The sequence below is a fragment of the Haliotis rufescens genome, unplaced genomic scaffold (genome assembly GCF_023055435.1).
Source record: "Haliotis rufescens isolate VD_foot unplaced genomic scaffold, xgHalRufe1.0.p SCAF_22, whole genome shotgun sequence".
Lineage (NCBI taxonomy): Eukaryota > Metazoa > Mollusca > Gastropoda > Lepetellida > Haliotidae > Haliotis > Haliotis rufescens.
In genome coordinates, this window is record NW_025963913.1 from 11721437 (window position 1) to 11742669 (window position 21233).

The 21233-nt window shown below is 40.7% G+C and overlaps 1 protein-coding gene across 3 annotated transcripts in view; it reads left to right on the plus strand.

The window, feature by feature from the left end:
* LOC124146407 overlaps positions 1-21233 on the plus strand; it is a 95834-nt gene that overhangs the window by 4625 nt on the left and 69976 nt on the right. The window contains exons 2-7 of one of the 3 annotated variants that reach the window (XM_046516674.2): positions 882-936; positions 2142-2203; positions 7051-7232; positions 9100-9667; positions 12561-12841; positions 19715-19843. In XM_046516674.2, coding sequence (XP_046372630.1) covers positions 7098-7232; positions 9100-9667; positions 12561-12841; positions 19715-19843 — 1113 coding nt within the window. In that variant the 5' untranslated portion in view covers positions 882-936; positions 2142-2203; positions 7051-7097. The remainder of the gene's footprint in view (positions 1-881; positions 937-2141; positions 2204-7050; positions 7233-9099; positions 9668-12560; positions 12842-19714; positions 19844-21233) is intronic. The other 2 variants (XM_048401508.1, XM_046516675.2) reach the window with 2 other exon arrangements.

A 21233-nucleotide genomic window follows, 5' to 3' on the forward strand; every position in this document is an offset into this window, starting at 1 on the left:
TCAAAACTTCGTCACCATTACCGATGTTACCCACAAAGATACCTACATTTCCTTATTTCCAAAACTGTATTTCATTTTGTTGATCAATGCGACCATACACCCTTATACTATCATTAAAAGTGACATATGCGCTTACAAATGGTGCAGCACAGGTCGCGAACTAGTCTAGGATTTTGCTATATCATCCGGGTACTCAAGGGAAAAAACAATAACAAAGGCAACAACCAGTCCCGGGGAATTGCTTTAGATCAGTGCCCCTTTAACACTCCAAGTTTGAAAGTATTGAAATATGGATGATTTTGGATCGGCTTTTTCTTCGTGAATTCAAAATTTGCTTATGATTGACTATAATTTCGACTGGTTTCACTTGTGTTCAGCACTATTCTCGCTGCTCAAAGCAACACCTATTGGAGGATTGAAGTATGAGAATCTGTATATCATGACAAAGGTATACAATATAGAGCTGCAGCAAACTGACTTCTGCTTTTGTTGTTGATTAATGCATACATGACTTGAAAGTGTGCTCAGTGTACTTTCTCGTAAACTTAGCCAGAAATAGCAACCAGCTGTACGCATATTTTCTACCAATCTACCGGTGATTCTCGTGTTCTTGCTAAAGCAAATGAATGAAAACAATATGCAAATATCGTAATTACAACTGACAAAAGTTATATGTATACTGTTGGGCAGTTACCCTGTTCGAGGAGTGTATCCATCAGTATCCACATAAAGGAACAGTATCCCATACAGCTGAAGCTGTACAAAAATACTTGTTCGATGTCATATGTCTTTGTAACAATATAATATTCTAAAATAGCTATAGCGTTTGGAGATGTTATAACCTGTCTTCATCTCTCAACTGATATGTAAGTTTGTTTCAGGTGTTTCACAAAGGTGTCAAGTCTTATTGGTCAGCCGAGACAGATATCCATTTAGGTAGATAATACTGAGCAATCAATCAACATGTTATCAGCTAATCCTTTGAACAAAGTATGTTGTTTTTACATAGGCACTTAATGACCAGATATGGGTGTATTCCGTCTGCTTTAGTAACCTACATACAAGTATATAAACACTTACTTTTGACAAATCCTTTAAATGTGACTTATCAATCAACGTAATATCGGTTAATCCTTTGGTCAATGTTTTTTAGCTGCTCAACTGACCATTCCTCTCTTGCTGTGCTACCACATGCATATTACATGACATGTAATACATTCATCACATCTCACCTGGATTTATAACCCAGGGATTGACTTAGGCAGTGATTCCGCGATATTTTCGCATAGTTGTCATAGATATCGCATCAACATTCATTCAGCGCGATTGAAAATTGTGTACATCTTTCAATAGTTTTATCTGCATTGACACTCTCATTTTCACCTACAAACATCAAAAATGTCGTATTACTTGAATAAGATTATCTACCAGTGATAATTCTAGGCTCAAAATTTCAAATACGATGAGGCATTTTAACATTGTGCTGTATGGGCGTACCTCAGGAATATTTCAAATTTTCACATGAAGGGCTCATGTCAGAAACTTCCTGGAGTGAACCCTGATCTACCGTACCTAAAAATATCAATAAAATACTTACACGATTGTTTATTCAATCCTCAAAAGTTGTCAATCAAAACAGCGCTTTGCATACTCTCAACACTGCATGCCATCTCTTACTGTGAATAACTGATTCCTATATCACTGCATGGAGCTTTGCATTACATATACCGTATTCGACGTAATAAGCGCCCCGCTCTAATAAGCGCCCACGGCGATATTTGCGAATATATTGGCTAGTGAACAATCCCAATTAGCACCCCTTCCGGATGATCAATATTCACAAGACTTATTTATTCGCGTATGATACGCACTCGTGTGTTATATGCAACCTTAATTATGGGCAATTAAATTCTGGAAAAATATATCTGTCGTACATGAACACGAAATTTATCTTTCAACTCTGTTTTTTTTTCACCAAAATAATATTTTAATAAGAGCCAGCTATTTCTAATTTTGAGAGCGCCCTGGGCGCTTATTACGTCGAATAAGGTACCTGATTTTATACCTGATTGTCAAATATTATTCAGTGATCTAAGACACAAATCATTAACCATATTTTTTTGTCACTTAAATCCTAGCAGAAATCAAAGATGTACATGTATGTGCGGCCGTGCAGAAATCAAGAGGAAAGAGGCAATCACGGGTAAAGTTTCAAAACACAAGTAATTTTTGATTTTGGAATGACAAAACCAAACCTAAGTGAATATACCTACAACTCTTTCACCATAAGACTATAGAAATTTCTGATCACAAACGATTGTATTTTAGAAGAGATTCGCCTTGACTTCAGATAAAATGGCACTGTTTTTCATGAATGTACCCTTTTGCATGAACGTCCACCGTGTGTGAATTACAAATGTTGAACTATTTCTAGTGGCCAAACAGCAAGTTGGAGATTTTTTAGAATATGCTACGATATGTTTGCTTCTGGATTTGTCCATATTTATTGAAAACTGTGACATAATCATTGAAATGCAACTCATAAACATGGATGACAAGAAGGGAGTAGTAATTGTTGTATTATATGCAATTAGCCTGAAAAATAAGGATTAGCTTTTTGGAGAATCTGAACTTAACTTCATTGTTGCATAAATAATACATACACGTATTTGCTGTATTCTAAACTACATAATTGTACAAACACAAATACACACACAGACGGATGTTGCAAGGTTATAGTATGAATCATCCAATTAAATACAGGTATTCTATGGGATTCCCCCTCACTGTTAAGGAGGTGGCATCTGGTTGTGCAGGGTAATTAAAATGGCGCCGACTAGACAACGGAGAGTTGGAGTGTTGTTTCCCTTTAACCATGAACCATACTGGTTCTCTATCAGAGTTACCTCCCCAATGTTTACTCCTGTAGCCTGACACGTCAATTATTCACACTGTCAATGTTTCCCACATAGCGATATGCTATATGCCTGTCTTTGCCCCTCTCGACAGCCATACCTTGATGCATGGAAATGGGTCAATCTACTGTATAGGGAAATAGGTCGGATAGACATATCATTGTACATATGCAGGATAAAGGTAAAGTATCTTTTTCAAGTTTGGTTACATCCTTCCAACGATGAATTATCCTCATGCCCCCATGTATTTTTCTCAAACCTTTTACAAATAAGGCATGGCGACTGGCACCATGCAATGAATGTATGATTTAGTCCTACCATTTGATGCAAATGTGTACACAGTATTGGATGGCAATAGTAGCGTGTTAACCTTTTATCCCTCATGGTGCACTAGACCATGTAACTGATATTCTATACTAACAAACTTGCAGATGTGGCCTTGAATACAATTTTGTTTGTTTGTTTGTTTGTTTGTTGTTTAAAGCCGCACTCAGCTATATGACAGCGGTAGGTAAATAATTGAGTCTGGTCCAGACAATCCAGTAACTGACCTCCACGCAATTGGGATTCAATGACACGCATCAACCAGTCATGGAGCTTGGCCATCTTAGTTGCCTCTTGCAACAAGCATAGTCACCATAGACCTATTCTACCCTGGATCTTCACGGGTCTAGAATACAAGTCTAGAAGATAAGTTACATGGTCCTGTGGTCTACTGCTTGCTCTGTGCTGACGTCCATGCCTCCTGTCCCTTGCAGTGATATTGCTGAAATATTGTCAAGATCACATTTGATGCAAGTGGACAAGCCAAACACTACATTTGAGATCCACCTCGCTTTCCTGAGACTGCCAAACACTTCACTCGAGATCCACCTCACTTTCCTGAAACTGCCAAATACTTCACTTGAGACCCACCTTGCTTTGCTGAGACTGCCAAACACTTCCTTCAAGATCCACCTTGCTTTCCTGAGACTTCCAAACACTTTTTGGGAAGTGGGATTTGGGGTCTGTCAAGAGACAAATAAAATCTATTTGATACTCAGATTCAACATTTAAGAAGAAATAATGGTGTACATAAAAAGAGCGGCAGGCACTCTCTTTCCTCGCTGCTGTCAAGACTATTTTGATCCATATTGACATGGACCAATATGTGTAAGGTCATTGAGTGAACATTCATAGTTTTCAACAGTGTGATTGTTTGGTGATGCCATGACGAACACTTGTAACCTACCAAACACTATACAGAAACCATGATCGTCTGCAAGTCAACTCTCCACTTTGATGTCCCGTCACGTGATGACAACTCTGCTCATTTGCTGTCAGTAGTTTCCGGAATACATGTAGGCTTTGAACATTTTTGGGCTACTAATATTGACTTCGGAATTTTTCTTTTAAAGATACTTATTTTGATATGCTTTAAGAATGATTTAATCACGTATTTATACTCTTTTAAGGTAGCTGCAGACAAATAACTGTCTGTTATTAAGTTGAACATTAGGCATATGTTCATGCAAACACTGTTCTAGTTGTACTATTCTACTATGGACTATCTTCAAAACATGCCAAATGGCACTGAAGAATTATTTTTGTATATGTGCCAAAAAGGTCAAAGGTCACAAGTCAAGGTCACAAAGATTTGTATGGTTACACTTTCTCAAATAGATGTAAATGCATTTATAATTAACGCTTAGTATATACATTTTTTATGATTGGGTTGGTTGGTTTGTTTAACGCCGCATTCAGCAATATTTCAGCTATATGACGGTGGCCTGTAAATAATCAAGTCTGGACCAGACAATCCAGGGATTAATATCATGACCATCAATCCATGCAATTGGGATCGATGACATGCATCAACAAAGTCAACGAGCCTGACCACCAGATCCTGTGAGTTGCCTCTTATGACAAGCATAGTTGCCTTAAACAGCAAGCATGGATTGCTGAAGACCTATTCTACCACGGATCTTCACGGGTCCTTTATGATTGGGCCCTGATTTGAAAAGGTTTAGGAAAAAATGAGTTAAAGACCAAGGTTAGCAACTAAGCTTTCAGGTACATCGATATCCATTTTTGAGGCATGGGTAGCTCTACAGACATGACACTTTATGTTTTCATGTATCTTTTACAAATCCTACCACATAAAATGTTTTTAGAACATGTATCTTACCTTTTCTTATAATAAGTTTTCAAGAAAACTGCATGTTTTATTGCCATGTCACATCTTGAGAGAACGGTCAATGATTATGCCCTGATTATGATATTTAAACTGATGCATGTGGGTAAGCAGGGATAAATATTGGTACTATCTGACAAGTTCTAGTCAGTTTGTATAATGTTAATATTATCCTGGTCTGATCGATGGTGTCGCCCAGTGAAGACAATCTCATCGATAATCAAGATCTCTATTGTAATAAGACAGGTTTTATTTCGTGAAGTGCATCAAATCATGTGAGCACCTTGATTAAAAAGCATGTGTAGCGACAACTTAGTGTCAACAGATATGTTCCAAATCTTTTCATGATTTTTATCAGAGTACACATGTGATTTGATGCACTTCTCCATGTAAGACCCCCTTGATTACAATATTGTTATAGATCTTGATTATCGATCAGATCGTCTTCACTGGGGGGACTCCAATTTATTTGAAGCAAATGCAAGTGATATGAGCATGATGAGAGGTTGAATCTGATTGGTCAATAGGAGGGACAAAGAAGGGACATAACTTGTAATAGCCACTGGTAGCGCTACAATTGAGCCCAGAAATTCCAGCCTAGTTCGGCAAGGGTGGAAACTTAAATGTTACAGACATTTAATTCCCTTGCCTCGGGATGATGAGGTCTTCTGGATGGAATAGGATACATTTTTCCTGTTTGTTTGTTAAAAAGGCTTTGTTTTGCGTGTTTATGATGACTGTGAGCATGGTGCAATTTTATGTTGTAACTAAACAATAAACTGATTTGGTTTAATGGAATCATGATCATCCATTGCAAGGTGATTGTCTTAAGCAGATGAAATCGAATGATAATGGAGTGACTATGAGTGCATTTGTTGTATTAGAAATATTGGTACAACTATTGCAAAAATAGCTTGGTGATTGAAGAATTGACTTTCACTTTGTGTAACTTCATTGGAGTTTGAACCTTCATAGATTGAGAACCAAATTGTATAAATGCTGTAGCAATAACCTTCATACAATGTTGGGCCCTAACTGTATGAAGGTTCATACTCCAATGAACTCACACAAAGTGAATGTTAGTTCTTAGGATTTTTATGTCACTAGTTTATACCTTGAAGGATGTACTCATAATTTCACTTAGTAAGCGTGGCTTTATGTAATCCCTGACAGAAATAGTGACATTTGGACCATTCGGGCATAGACAGTACACTCTCCATGCTTTGGGAAGAACTGTGGATTATCCAGACGGCTACTATGTCCCATAAGATCTCTGACATATGACATCACTGTTACTCATTATCAAAAACACAGAAAATGCATCTTTATCTTTTGCAAGCCTTCGTCAGAAAATGATATAATTAAAGTTTCGATAAAGGACACTTCCGGAGTTTGTTGCCAAGAACCAATCCTCAGATCATGGAAAAGTGGGACACAAACATTACAAAATCCCTGCACTCAGCAAAAACATAGAACCTCCAGATCGTCATCTCTGTCCTGTTTGTGCACTTCGATTTTACCTGGCACGACCAACCACATAGGAGGCACAGGAAGCAGCTTTTCATCACCTGTAAGACATCAGGTAAAGATAGTAGCCACATCTCTGGGGTGGTGAGAACTTCCCACAGCTGCACTGGAACCGGAAGTGATGTCATCATGACAGAAAGTGATGTCATCATTGTCTGGGCCAGGAAGTCCCTTCATGCTAAGCTTTAGTGAACAACATCAGAAAATATTTCATGTCCTAAACATTATTCCAAAGTCGGCCATATTATGTGATTTGGAATTTTGTTGATCTTATATTGGTCTAAACAGTGGGAATTGGTTATTTCAGATAGTTAGGTATCCCAAAATGTCTGAATTTGAGAGAGTAACCTCCGAAGACTGAATTGTTTAAATAGGTGTATGCATTAGAAAAATGTAAGGATCAAATGTCACTGGGTTTCTTTCTCATGTTTACAGGTTGACAAAACAGGAAACAAAATGAAAACAACAGCCAAGACCTGAGAATGGGCACAGACCCACATCAACTCCTGAAGAAACTCTACCTAGACCCTTCCTCACTGGAGTGGTCGGATCCACGGGAAGTAAAAGTACTTCGTGGCCAGGCTGGGAAACTAGGACTTCGTTTCAAGACAGTTCAGGTAGGCAGTCTTTACAAATAATTGTGTTTGAAATTGCCATTTGTTTAACCTTCCCAACAGAACAAAGTTCTTTGATGAGGCTTTACACACAAAAGGGTTTCTGTAAAACAGCCATCAGATAAATGCAACCTGCATACAACATCTCAGAATAGGTGAGGTGGTCATAAAAAGAGCTGTCATATGGTGGTGTTTTCATCGAGTTCAAGAGTTAGCTCACCTGAACAGAGTTCATCTGTTCACCTGAGTACTTTCACGTTGTCCTCATCTCCCCAGAAACCACTAAAATGGCCACAATGGCAGCCATAGTCAAAATGTTATATTTGGACTTACATATTTCATCAATCAATATGACTTCCATCATGACTTCCACTTTCTCCCCAACAATTTTGCTGTGCAGATTTGTTGCTTTTTGAAAATTTTATTGGGTACTAATTCGCTGTGGTAAACCTTGGTATGAAGATACATATGAACCCACTTGACACAGAAATTTACTGATTTTTTAAAGATTTATGGCTGTTTCTTCTGAAACATAGGGGGGCACGGGTGCAGAGTTGCGTCCCTTAGCCACGCCAGAAACCTATGATTGTGGGTTCCCGGAATCCCGGTTCGCCCCGATTATGTTTCAAGGTTTGTCAGCACCATACCCGTGCTCTTGGGTTTCACCGAAGTCGTAAACGTCTGAGACCTGCATCACTTCGGGCTTTCCTCCCACATTAAGTTGACACGCCGTGATATAACTGGAATACTGTTAAAAGCGGCGTTAAACCCAACTCACTCACTCACTCTGAAACATAGCTTCATTTGCCTTGTTAGAACAACTGTGAGACCATTTTTTTTATTAGGTTTTAATTGATGAGTCCCATGAGGCATTGCAGTTTAACAACGAAAATACATTTCTGCTGTTGTTTGGGTAAATATATATATAAGTCTTTGGCAGTGAACTGGAATGGATTACTAGGCAACCAGCATCTGTTCCTTGGTTTCTGGTCACTAACTGTAGATTGACTCATAAAATTCCTGTATTTTGGTTTCCAAGTTTCAGAAGCATGTCCTGATATGTGTTCACATGGTTACTAGATAAGGTTAATCCAGGGAAGTCAGTACATGGTTACTAGATAAGGTTAATCCAGGGAAGTCAGTACATGGTTACTAGATAAGGTTAATCCAGGGAAGTCAGTACATGGTTACTAGATAAGGTTAATCCTGGGAAGTCAGTACATGGTTACTAGATAAGGTTAATCTAGGGAAGTCAGTACATGGTTACTAGATAAGGTTAATCTAGGGAAGTCAGTACATGGTTACTAGTTAAGGTTAATCTAGGGAAGTCAGTACATGGTTACTAGATAAGGTTAATTTAGGGAAGTCAGTACATGGTTACTAGATAAGGTTAATCCAGGGAAGTCAGTACATGGTTACTAGATAAGGTTAATCCTGGGAAGTCAGTACATGGTTACTAGATAAGGTTAATCTAGGGAAGTCAGTACATGGTTACTAGATAAGGTTAATCCTGGGAAGTCAGTACATGGTTACTAGATAAGGTTAATCTAGGGAAGTCAGTACATGGTTACTAGTTAAGGTTAATCCTGGGAAGTCAGTACATAGTTACTAGATAAGGTTAATCCAGGGAAGTCAGTACATGGTTACTAGTTAAGGTTAATCCTGGGAAGTCAGTACATGGTTACTAGATAAGGTTAATCTAGGGAAGTCAGTACATGTGTACACATGGTTACTAGTTAAGGTTATTCCTGGGAAGTCAGTCTGGGTTGTTGTATGTTCACCGGTTTTGGGATGGGAAGGAGATCAGTAGGACTCCAATGATTTGAGTTTAGAGAAAAAATTTGCTGTATAGAGGTACATTCTGTTGCAGAGTGCATCACGAGACACCAGCAACACTGTGGTGGTCGTGGTGAGAGAAACCTGTGTTGTGCAAGTTGGAGAGTTGAAGAATCTTGATAGGATTCAGAAGATTAATGGTATCGACCTTACCAACAAGAAAGAGGATGAAGTTGATGCAATATTTCAGGACAAAAAGCAGTCTGTGTTTAATCTTAAAGTCCAGAGTGAGGTTTCTTCAAAGTTGGAAGCAGTGTGCACACTGAGTAAGTGTGGCTCTGGTGACAGTAACAGTGAATTTATGGATAGTGGCTCATATCAACCAGGCTTTGCAGGATCCAAACCAAAGAGGATGTTATCATCAAGTTCTGGGCAAGCATCAACTTGTTCAGTGGAACGCCCACCCACAAAGAGAATAGTGAAGAGCAAGAGTACTGACACAGACAAGAGCTGGGGACATCATGGTGATGAGTCCTGTTCTCCGGGAGTGACCCACCCTCTGGCCCCAACTCATCACCTGCTGGATGCTGCCCACATCCCAGATGTACAGGAGTATGCCAGGACTATGTCTTTGCCTGATCGTGTGTCACTGGCTAAAATAGGTACGTGATTTTGTTGGGTGACACCTTTTTAGCTCACCTGACTGAAAGTCAAGTGCAGTATCGCTGTGGCTTGTTAGTCTGTCGTCTTCTGGTGAGTCATGCATTGTCAATCATCAACACTTTTTCCTTAAATACCACTGGATCAATGAAACCAAACTTCTCATACTTGTTCCCGCCAATGATGACAACCCAATTTGTTCAACATGGTCCTGTCTAACTTCCAATATGGCTGCCACAGCAACCATATTGAAAAACCTGTTTAAGGCCTTTTTTGTTCCAAATGTTATGAAAATTGATACATCTACAATAAGTAGTGGGGCTCAACATGTATATTCAGTGTTAGAAATTGCCACTGTAGTCCCTGCCAAACTGTGAAATAGTTAATAGTGAAGGTATCATAAGGACTAGTAGAAATTTGACATTTTTAGGGCTCCGAGCCGAAAGGCTGGAAGCCGTATTGTAATTGGCTGATTTATCTATTATTATTATTCCGCTGATTTTTGTACCAGAGCTAGCAAAGTAACCACTGGCTCGATTTAGTTGAAATTTTGTATGTGCATGAAGACGGTCGAGTACTAGAAAAGAAAAAAATCCCAAGGCCGTAGGCCCAAAGACCAAGGGCAGATAACTGAAAAACAAGTATTTTTTTTAAGCTTTATTTTTGCCCTGTTGCTTCGCAACTGTTTGTCTGATTACTTTCAAATTTTGCATGTATCTGCTGCTTTAGGTGTTTGACATTATTTGTTCTTTGACTTTGGTCATTGGTTACTTGGTTTGGCAGCCATATTGGATTCAAGGTTTTCACAGGTGTTTTGGGGTACCTGTCTTCAAATCCCTACTCATCTGAATCCCCTGCATGAAATCCATTCAAACTTTCTGAGAATTGTCTCCATATACAACACAACAAATTGCCTTAACCGATTTTGGATATCATTTTTATTGGATTTTGATTTTGATGATTTTTTTCACCAAAATAGTGAATAAATAACTCAGAAAACCTAGGATTAACTCCCTTTCACTGTCAAGTGTCTTCTGCATTATGTATACTACCCTTGAAGATGAGGGTAAGAATTGGTCTTCAGCAACCCATGCTTGTCTTCAGAGGCGATTATCGGGATTCGAACATTGTCTGGGTGGTAAAAGGGTTTAGAACATTCTGGTTAACTCTGGCACACGCCAATTTCGTAGCGGTGATGTCCTGCAAACGGTGACTATCTTTTGACGGAGTTTGTACGAGCAAACCCTTTGAGGATTCGAACATGAGGATTCGGGGTCGGAAATGGGTTAAGAACTCACTGGGACCCATGTGGTGATGTCTCACAAGCGGTTCCCTACGTTTGACGGCGTTGGTACAAGCAAACCATATGTGGACTCGAACATGGCCGGCGTCTGAAATGGGTGTTGAACATCCCGGGACTTTCTGGGACACATCAATGTCGTAGCGGTGATGTCTCGCAAGCGTTTCCTAACTTTTGACGGCGTCTGTACAACCAAACCATTTGGGGATTCGAACATGGACGAGGTCGGAAACAGGTTCAGCATTTTATCTAAGCAACGCGACAGAACGCTGATCCGTTTGACTGAAGCTCAAATGACAGAGAATGTACAGCCTGTTAAAGAGTCACCAAGCCGAAAGGCTGAAGAGCCCTAGTGTTATCGTTCGATTCAATATTAATATTATTCCGCCGATTTTTGTACCTGAGCTAGCAGAATAACCACTGGCTGGATTATGTTCAAATTTTGTATGTGTATGAAGACCGTTGAATACTGGATTCCGCCTAAATCCCAAGGCCGTAGCCCCAATGGCCAAGGGCAGATAACTGAAAAACAAGTATTTTTTTAAGATGTATTTCGCCCTATTGCTCTGCAACCGCTTGTCCGATTACTTTCAAACCTTTCATGTATCTGCTGCTTCAGTTCCTTGACATTTTTTGTTCTTTGACTTTGGTCATTGGTCACGTAGTTTGGCAGCCATATTGGATTCAAGGTTTTCACTGGGTATTTTGGGTATATGTCTTCAAATCCAATCTCCTCTGAACCCACTTCATGAAACGATTTCAAACTATCTGAGAATTGTCTCCATACATAACACATCAAACTCTGTTAGCCGTTTTTGGATATCTTTCTTAGTGACGGCCCTATTGGATTTTGATTTTGATGATTTTTTTCTCTGAAATTTTACTTTAAAGATCATATCTTGTAAGGGTCTTCACAGAAACTATTGAAAGTTGACACGAAGTTATTTGGACATATGAACCTCATCTTTTGTTCTTGGTTGCATGCTAAAAGTAACACCGCTTGGTGGTAATATTTGATTAATATTTGGGACACCCCTGGAACACGCCAAATTTCGTAGCTGTGATTTCCGGAAATTTTATGTGTATTTTCCCACCAGCAATGACACATGAATTACTCAGCAATTGTAAAATATGTACAGTATTTGGCACAGGTGTAGTTAGTAGTGGGTTTGTTTTTCAGTATTTAAAATGTTGACAGTGTTTGACCATTATTGTCTCAAAATGCATATTTCTCCTTATTAACTTCTTCTTCCCTGAAATTGCCTGTCTGAGTGAGTTGTTCTTTGGCATGTATGTTTCTCCTGATCAATGATAACATATCTTTTTATTTTTTTTTAATTTTAGTGTTTATTATTAGTGTGTATGCATAAAGTATCATTGGTCTTTGGAACAGTTGACCACATATCCAGGTGAAATGAATTTCATATATCACCTACATCATTTAGTACCAAGGAATGCAAATTACCAACTTAGGAAGTTCTACTAGGGAGAAAACTGATATTTAATATTTTTTTCAATTCTCTACTAGTTTTTTTCTTTGAAAATAACCCATGTTTTGTATGTTAATTAAATATTTCTTGGGGTAATGTTCACAGGCATAGAAATTGATGATGGGGAGAGAATCCATTCTCTGCCTGTGGTAAATGGGAGCAGGCCATCAGCGAGGCATGGATGTGACAATGGAATTGGGGCAGTGAAGCTTAGCGTACGTCGCTGTAAAAACAAAAGCTGCAATGTGACTATGAATTTGTGTCTGTGGCATTCGCTGATCTTCAAGGTTCCCCAGTTTGTCATATGGGATCCCATGTCAAAGACCATCACTCTCAACAGGGGAACTAATGCATCATTTGGCATAACTAAGAAGGTGAAAATACAGGTGAGTAGACTATGTTGGGGAGCCACCATTTTCACTGTAGATTACTCATGTTTATGATGTGATAGCTTTTAATTTTGTTTGCAGTGCATATTATGGCACTTACATGCTCCACATGACACACCCTGCATGTTGCTCCACATGACATACCTGGAATGTTGCTCCACATGACATACCCTGAATGTTCTTCAACATGACACACCCTGCATGTTGCTCCACATGACATACCCTGAATGTTCTTCCACATGACACACCCTGAATGTTGCACCACATTACACACCCTGAATGTTCTTCCACATGACACACCCTGCATGTTGCTCCACATGACACACCCTGCATGTTGCTCCACATGACATACCCTGAATGTTCTTCCACATGACATACCCTGAATGTTCTTCCACATGACACACCCTGAATGTTGCTCCACATGACATACCCTGAATGTTCTTCCACATGACACACCCTGAATGTTGCACCACATTACACACCCTGAATGTTCTTCCACATGACACACCCTGAATGTTGCTCCACATGACATACCCTGAATGTTCTTCCACATGACACACCCTGAATGTTCTTCCACATGACATACCCTGAATGTTCTTCCACATGACACACCCTGAATGTTGCTCCACATGACATACCCTGAATGTTCTTCCACATGACACACCCTGAATGTTGCTCCATGTGACACACCCTGAATGTTCTTCCACATGACACACCCTGAATGTTGCTCCACATGACATACCCTGAATGTTCTTCCACATGACACACCCTGAATGTTGCTCCATGTGACACACCCTGAATGTTCTTCCACATGACACACCCTGAATGTTCTTCCACATGACATACCCTGAATGTTCTTCCACATGACACACCCTGAATGTTCTTCCACATGACACACCCTGAATGTTTTTCCACATGACATACCCTGAATGTTCTTCCACATGACACACCCTGAATGTTCTTCCACAAGACACACCCTGAATGTTGCTCCACATGACACACCCTGAATGTTCTTCCACATGACACACCCTGAATGTTGCTCCACATGACATACCCTGAATGTTCTTCCACAAGACACACCCTGAATGTTGCTCCACATGACATACCCTGAATGTTGCTCCACATGACATACCCTGCATGTTGCTCCACATGACATACCCTGAATGTTGCTCCACATGACACACCCTGAATGTTGCTCCACATGACATACCCTGAATGTTGCTCCACATGACACACCCTGAATGTTCTTCCACATGACACACCCTGAATGTTGCTCCACATGACATACCCTGAATGTTCTTCCACATGACACACCCTGAATTTTCTTCCACATGACACACCCTGAATGTTCTTCCACATGACATACCCTGAATGTTGCACCTCATGACATACCCTGAATGTTCTTCCACATGACATACCCTGAATGTTGCTCCACATGACACACCCTGAATGTTCTTCCACATGACACACCCTGAATTTTCTTCCACATGACACACCCTGAATGTTCTTCCACATGACATACCCTGCATGTTCTTCCACATGACATACCCTGCATGTTGCTCCACATGATATACCCTGAATGTTCTTCCACATGACACACCCTGAATGTTGCTCCACATGACATACCCTGAATGTTCTTCCACATGACACACCCTGAATTTTCTTCCACATGACACACCCTGAATGTTCTTCCACATGACATACCCTGAATGTTGCACCTCATGACATACCCTGAATGTTCTTCCACATGACACACCCTGAATGTTACTCCACATGAAATACCCTGAATGTTCTTCCACATGACACACCCTGAATGTTCTTCCACATGACACACCCTGAATGTTCTTCCACATGACACACCCTGAATGTTGCTCCACATGACATACCCTGAATGTTTTCCACCTGACACACCCTGAATGTTCTTCCACATGACATACCCTGAATGTTCAGCCACATGACACACCCTGAATGTTGCTCCACATGACACACCCTGAATGTTGCTCCACATGACATACCCTGAATGTTGCTCCACATGACACACCCTGAATGTTGCTCCACATGACACACCCTGAATGTTTTCCACCTGACACACCCTGAATGTTCTTCCACATGACATACCCTGAATGTTCAGCCACATGACACACCCTGAATGTTGCTCCACATGACATACCCTGAATGTTGCTCCACATGACATACCCTGAATGTTGCACCACATTAGAGTTGTGACGATACACATTGAAACCGATACGATACGTATCACGATATTTGCTTTACGATTCGATTCGATATGTATCATGATACACAATTTACTGCTATACAGGTCGATGACGTTGTCATTGTGGTATCTCCAGATACTCCTCGTGGAGTTTGGCCTCTTGGCAGAGTTCTCAAAACGTATCCTGGAAAGGATGATCACGTTCGCGTTCTTGATGTTCAAGTTGGCAAAACAGTCTTGAAAAGACCTATCACGAAGGTCTGCCCTCTTGAATGGAGTTGAGTTCTGAAATTGTACATACTCATAGATTCATATTCCTTTTTTCAGTTTCTTCTAAGTTTAGTCGGTTTTCATGATAGACATGGATCTATCATGGAGGGGGGCATGTTCTGAAGACATGTCTGTTCATTAAAATGTGCTCCAAAACGCACCCGGAGCCTATAGATCGCGCTTCACGTGCACTCGTGTTAGTTTTAAATAAAGAATATGTTCTCCAAAACGCACCCGATGCATAACGATCGCATCGCCTGAACGCACCAACGTATGGCTGTGACTGCACGTGAAATGTGTGGGTTGTGAGCAAATATAAGGCGGTAGCGCGCATCAGTTAGTTACTTGGTCAGAATTCGTTAGTTAGATGGTTAGAGAGAGAGAGAGACTTGGTCATAGTTCGCTAGAATGTTCGTTAGACCATTCGTTAGATGGTTAGTTAGATGGTTAGAAAGTTGGCCAGAGTTCGTTAGAGAGTTCGTTGGTTAGATGGTTAGATGGTTAGACAGATGGCGTTAGACAGTGTTAGACAGTGTTAGACAGTGTTAAGACTCCCTTAGGAGTAACTGTTAGAATTAGCATTTAGTTTCTTTCATTTGAGGTTGATTCATCTTTCCTTCATATAATACCAGGTAATCACGTTTAGTTCCTTATAGATCTTCATAGTTTTATAATGTTGCTCCACATGACATACCCTGAATGTTGCTCCACATGACATACCCTGAATATTGCTCCACATGACATACCCTGAATGTTCTTCCACATGACATACCCTGAATGTTCTTCCACATGCCATACCCTGAATGTTGCACCACATGACATACCCTGAATGTTGCTCACATGACATACCCTGAATGTTCTTCCACATGACATACCCCGAATGTTGCACCTCATGACATACCCTGAATGTTGCACCTCATGACATACCCTGAATGTTGCTCCACATGACATACCCTGAATGTTGCTCCACATGACATACCCTGAATATTGCTCCACATGACATACCCTGAATGTTCTTCCACATGACACACCCTGAATTTTGCACCTCATGACATACCCTGTATGTTGCACCTCATGACATACCCTGAATGTTGCTCCACATGACACACCCTGAATGTTCTTCCACATGACACACCCTGAATGTTGCACCTCATGACATACCATGAATGTTCTTCCACATGACACTCCCTGAATGTTGCACCTCATGATATACCCTGAATGTTGCTCCACATGACACACCCTGAATATTGCTCCACATGACATACCCTGAATGTTCTTCCACATGACATACCCTGAATGTTCTTCCACATGCCATACCCTGAATGTTGCACCACATGACATACCCTGAATGTTGCTCACATGACATACCCTGAATGTTCTTCCAAATGACACACCCTGAATGTTGCACTTCATGACATACCCCGAATGTTGCACCTCATGACATACCCTGAATGTTGCACCTCATGACATACCCTGAATGTTGCTCCACATGACATACCCTGAATGTTGCTCCACATGACATACCCTGAATATTGCTCCACATGACATACCCTGAATGTTCTTCCACATGACACACCCTGAATTTTGCACCTCATGACATACCCTGTATGTTGCACCTCATGACATACCCTGAATGTTGCTCCACATGACACACCCTGAATGTTCTTCCACATGACACACCCTGAATGTTGCACCTCATGACATACCATGAATGTTCTTCCACATGACACTCCCTGAATGTTGCACCTCATGATATACCCTGAATGTTGCTCCACATGACACACCCTGAATGTTGCTCCACATGACATACCCTGAATGTTCTTCCACATGACACACCCTGAATTTTGCACCTCATGACATACCCTGTATGTTGCACCTCATGACATACCCTGAATGTTGCTCCACATGACACACCCTGAATGTTCTTCCACATGACACACCCTGAATGTTCTTCCACATGACACACCCTGAATGTTGCACCTCATGACATACCCTGAATGTTCTTCCATATGACACTCCCTGAATGTTGCACCTCATGATATACCCTGAATGTTGCTCCACATGACATACCCTGAATGTTGCTCCACATGACATACCCTGAATGTTGCACCTCATGACATACCCTGTATGTTGCACCTCATGACATACCCTGAATGTTGCTCCACATGACACACCCTGAATGTTCATCCACATGACACTCCCTGAATGTTGCGCCTCATGACATACCCTGAATGTTCTTCCACATGACACTCCCTGAATGTTGCATTATTGACATTGGTACTCATACTAATACCAATAAAAGTGGTCAAAGAAACCAAGTTTTTGGGTCTTACCTTTGATCAAAAGTTATCATTCATACCCCACATTAAAAATCTTAAAGCTAGATGTTTGAAAGCGCTTGACATTTTAAAGGTAGTGTCAAATACTAGATGGGGTGGTGATAGAGAAACACTATTACATCTCTATAGAACTTTGATAAGGTCTAAACTTGATTACGGCTGCTTCATTTATGGTTCAGCTCGTAAATCATACATTCAAGTACTTGACACTATTCACCATCAGGGTCTTCGGTTGTGTCTTGGAGCATTTAGGACATCGCCAATTGACAGTCTATATGTGGAAGCCAATGAACCCTGTCTTTGCTTAAGACGAATAAAACTGGCATTACAATATATCACTAAACTCCGCTCCCATCCTTCTAATCCAGCATTTAACAATATCTTCAATGCTCCATATCAGCATTTATATCTCAGAAAACCAAACACAATCCCACCACTTGGAATTCGCATGCAATCCCATATCAAGGATGCCCATTTAAATCTATCTGCCATTGCCGAATACAAAATCTCAGAAATGCCTCCTTGGCAATCGATACAACCTGATGTTAATTTAGAAATAGCGAACCTGAAGAAGTCAGACACTAATCAATTATTTTATCAACAAGAATTTCATGAACTGAAGATCCGATATTCCTCTTATACCAGTATTTACACTGATGGTTCAAAAGATGATGAAAAGGTGTCTGCTGCAGCTGTTGCTAACAATTATACTATGTCTATACGTATTACTGACGGAAGTTCGATCTTTACGGCAGAAGCTCAGGCTATATTATTAGCTTTGCAATATATTGAACAGTCTTCTAAAAGCAGTTTTCTCATATTATCTGATAGTTTGTCCTGTTTACAGGCCATCAAAAATCGAAAAGTGGATCATCCATTTTTAGCTGACATTTTAAGATGTCATCTCAATTTATCCGTAGCTGGAAAAGATATAATTTTTTGTTGGCTGCCCAGTCATGTTGGCATCAGTGGTAAATGTAAAGCAGATTCTTCGGCAAAAGCCGCTCTAAATAAACAAATTTCAAACACAAACTTCCCTTATTCTGATCTAAAACCTTCCATCAGACAATATGTGAATGACCATTGGCAAAAAAATTGGAATACCAAGACTATGAACAAACTTCATGCTATCAAACCACAGATTGGAGGTCACGCATGTTCTGGTTTACATCGTCATGATGAGGTTGTTTTACAGCGGTGCCGAATTGGCCATAGTTATTATACACATTCGTTTTTATTGAAGGGTGAAGATCCACCTTTTTGTATACCTTGCCATAGCCCTCTTACTATGAAACACATTCTGCTGGAATGTGTTGATTTTGCACTTGTCAGGCAACGTTTTTATGATAATGTTCGTACCTTATCTGAACTTTTTACCACAGTTTCTAATCACTTGATTTTAGCGTATTTAAAGGAAATCAAGCTCTATGATAAAATATAGATTTTTACCTGAACAGTCAGTTTTTTACCTCTGAATGTGATATATGACTGAGATTTTAGTGATTTTCAACATCACTTTTATTCTATTGGTTGATATCTGATTATGAAAAAGACATTTCTCGCCGCGAATAGCTGCAAAATTGCTGATGCGGCGTTAAGCAATATTCACTAACTCACTCACTCACCCTGAATGTTGCGCCTTATGACATACCCTGAATGTTCTTCCACATGACACACCCTGAATGTTGCACCTCATGACATACCCTGAATGTTCATCCACATGACATACCCTGAATGTTGCGCCTCATGACATACCCTGAATGTTCATCCACATGACATACCCTGAATGTTGCACCTCATGACACACCCTGAATGTTCTATACACATGATTGTCTGAAGTAATATATGCACGTCCTAGGCGTTGACTGATATGTATCGGCTTGTCCATGTGGGTGATTTGGTTGGTAGAGTGTCATTGTGACCTGATTATGTGGGTTGGCCTAGCCCAGATTTGACTGCCATGATGTTGTTTATATATTCAGCTTTGAACAACATTCCCCCACTCATTCCTTTTATATAATATGTCATGTATTTTGCATTGTCCAGGAAGCGACATCACAGATATATACCCTTGTGGAGGCCATAGAACCAGGGTCAGTAGCTGCATCACATGACCTGTTTGTTGGAGATTGGATACAATCCATCAACCGCCACCCTCTGCAGAGGCGGGATGAGGTAACAGCAAGCATGGACAGTTCCATCATTGCAATTGGAGCTGGTTTCAGTTTTTCTCTCATTTTGAATATGGGTGGTCATTGAACATACAGGAACATAAAAATGTAATTCCTATTCAACATGAGAAATATTTTTTATTCAGGTGTCCCTCTTTTCCAAAAGTGAATTTTGTGTGTGATTTGATTAATTTAACTGCAAAGTGAGTTTCTAAGGTGATGGTCTTTGATTATGAAAGGGTTATAACTGAATGAAGTAGTCATAATATGTCAAATACAGCCATGTGTTTCTGCTTGAGGCTTTTATTGTGTTGGTAAAAATCCACCTAATATCAGGCTATTGATGAATATCAAAGCTGGTGATGTTATGTGTTTGGTTTTACAAGGGTGAGCTGCACTGCCTTGTTGTTGATGGTTCCCCATGTGTCTGTACAGACCAGGTCTGTTGTTGATGGTTCCCCATGTGTCTGTACAGTCCAGGTCTGGTGTTGATGGTTCCCCATGTGTCTGTACAGTCCAGGTCTGGTGTTTATGGTTCCCCATGTGTCTGTACAGTCCAGGTCTGGTGTTGATGATTCCCCATGTGTCTGTACAGTCCGGGTCTGGTGTTCATGGTTCCCCATGTGTCTGCACAGGCCAGGTCTGGTGTTGATGGTTCCCCATGTGTCTGTACAGTCCAGGTCTGTTGTTGATGGTTCCCCATGTGTCTGTACAGTCCAGGTCTGGTGTTGATGGTTCCCCATGTGTCTGTACAGGCCAGGTCTGGTGTTGATGGTTCCCCATGTGTCTGTACAGTCCAGGTCTGGTGTTGATGGTTCCCCATGTGTCTGTACAGTCCAGGTCTGGTGTTGATGGTTCCCCATGTGTCTGTACAGGCCAGGTCTGGTGTTGATGGTTCCCCATGTGTCTGTACAGTCCAGGTCTGTTGTTGATGGTTCCCCATGTGTCTGTACAGGCCAGGTCTGGTGTTGATGGTTCCCCATGTCTCTGTACAGGCCAGGTCTGTTGTTGATGGTTCCCCATGTGTCTGTACAGGCCAGGTCTGGTGTTGATGGTATCCCATGTGTCTGTACAGGCCAGGTCTGTTGTTGATGGTTCCCCATGTGTCTGTACAGTCCATGTCTGCTGTTGATGGTTCCCCATGTGTCTGTACAGGCCAGGTCTGGTGTTGATGGTATCCCATGTGTCTGTACAGGCCAGGTCTGGTGTTGATGGTTCCCTATGTGTCTGTACAGGCCAGGTCTGTTGTTGATGGTTCCCCATGTGTCTGTACAGGCCAGGTCTGGTGTTGATGGTTCCCCATGTGTCTGTACAGGCCAGGTCTGGTGTTGATGGTTCCCCATGTGTCTGTACAGTCCAGGTCTGTTGTTGATGGTTCCCCATGTGTCTGTACA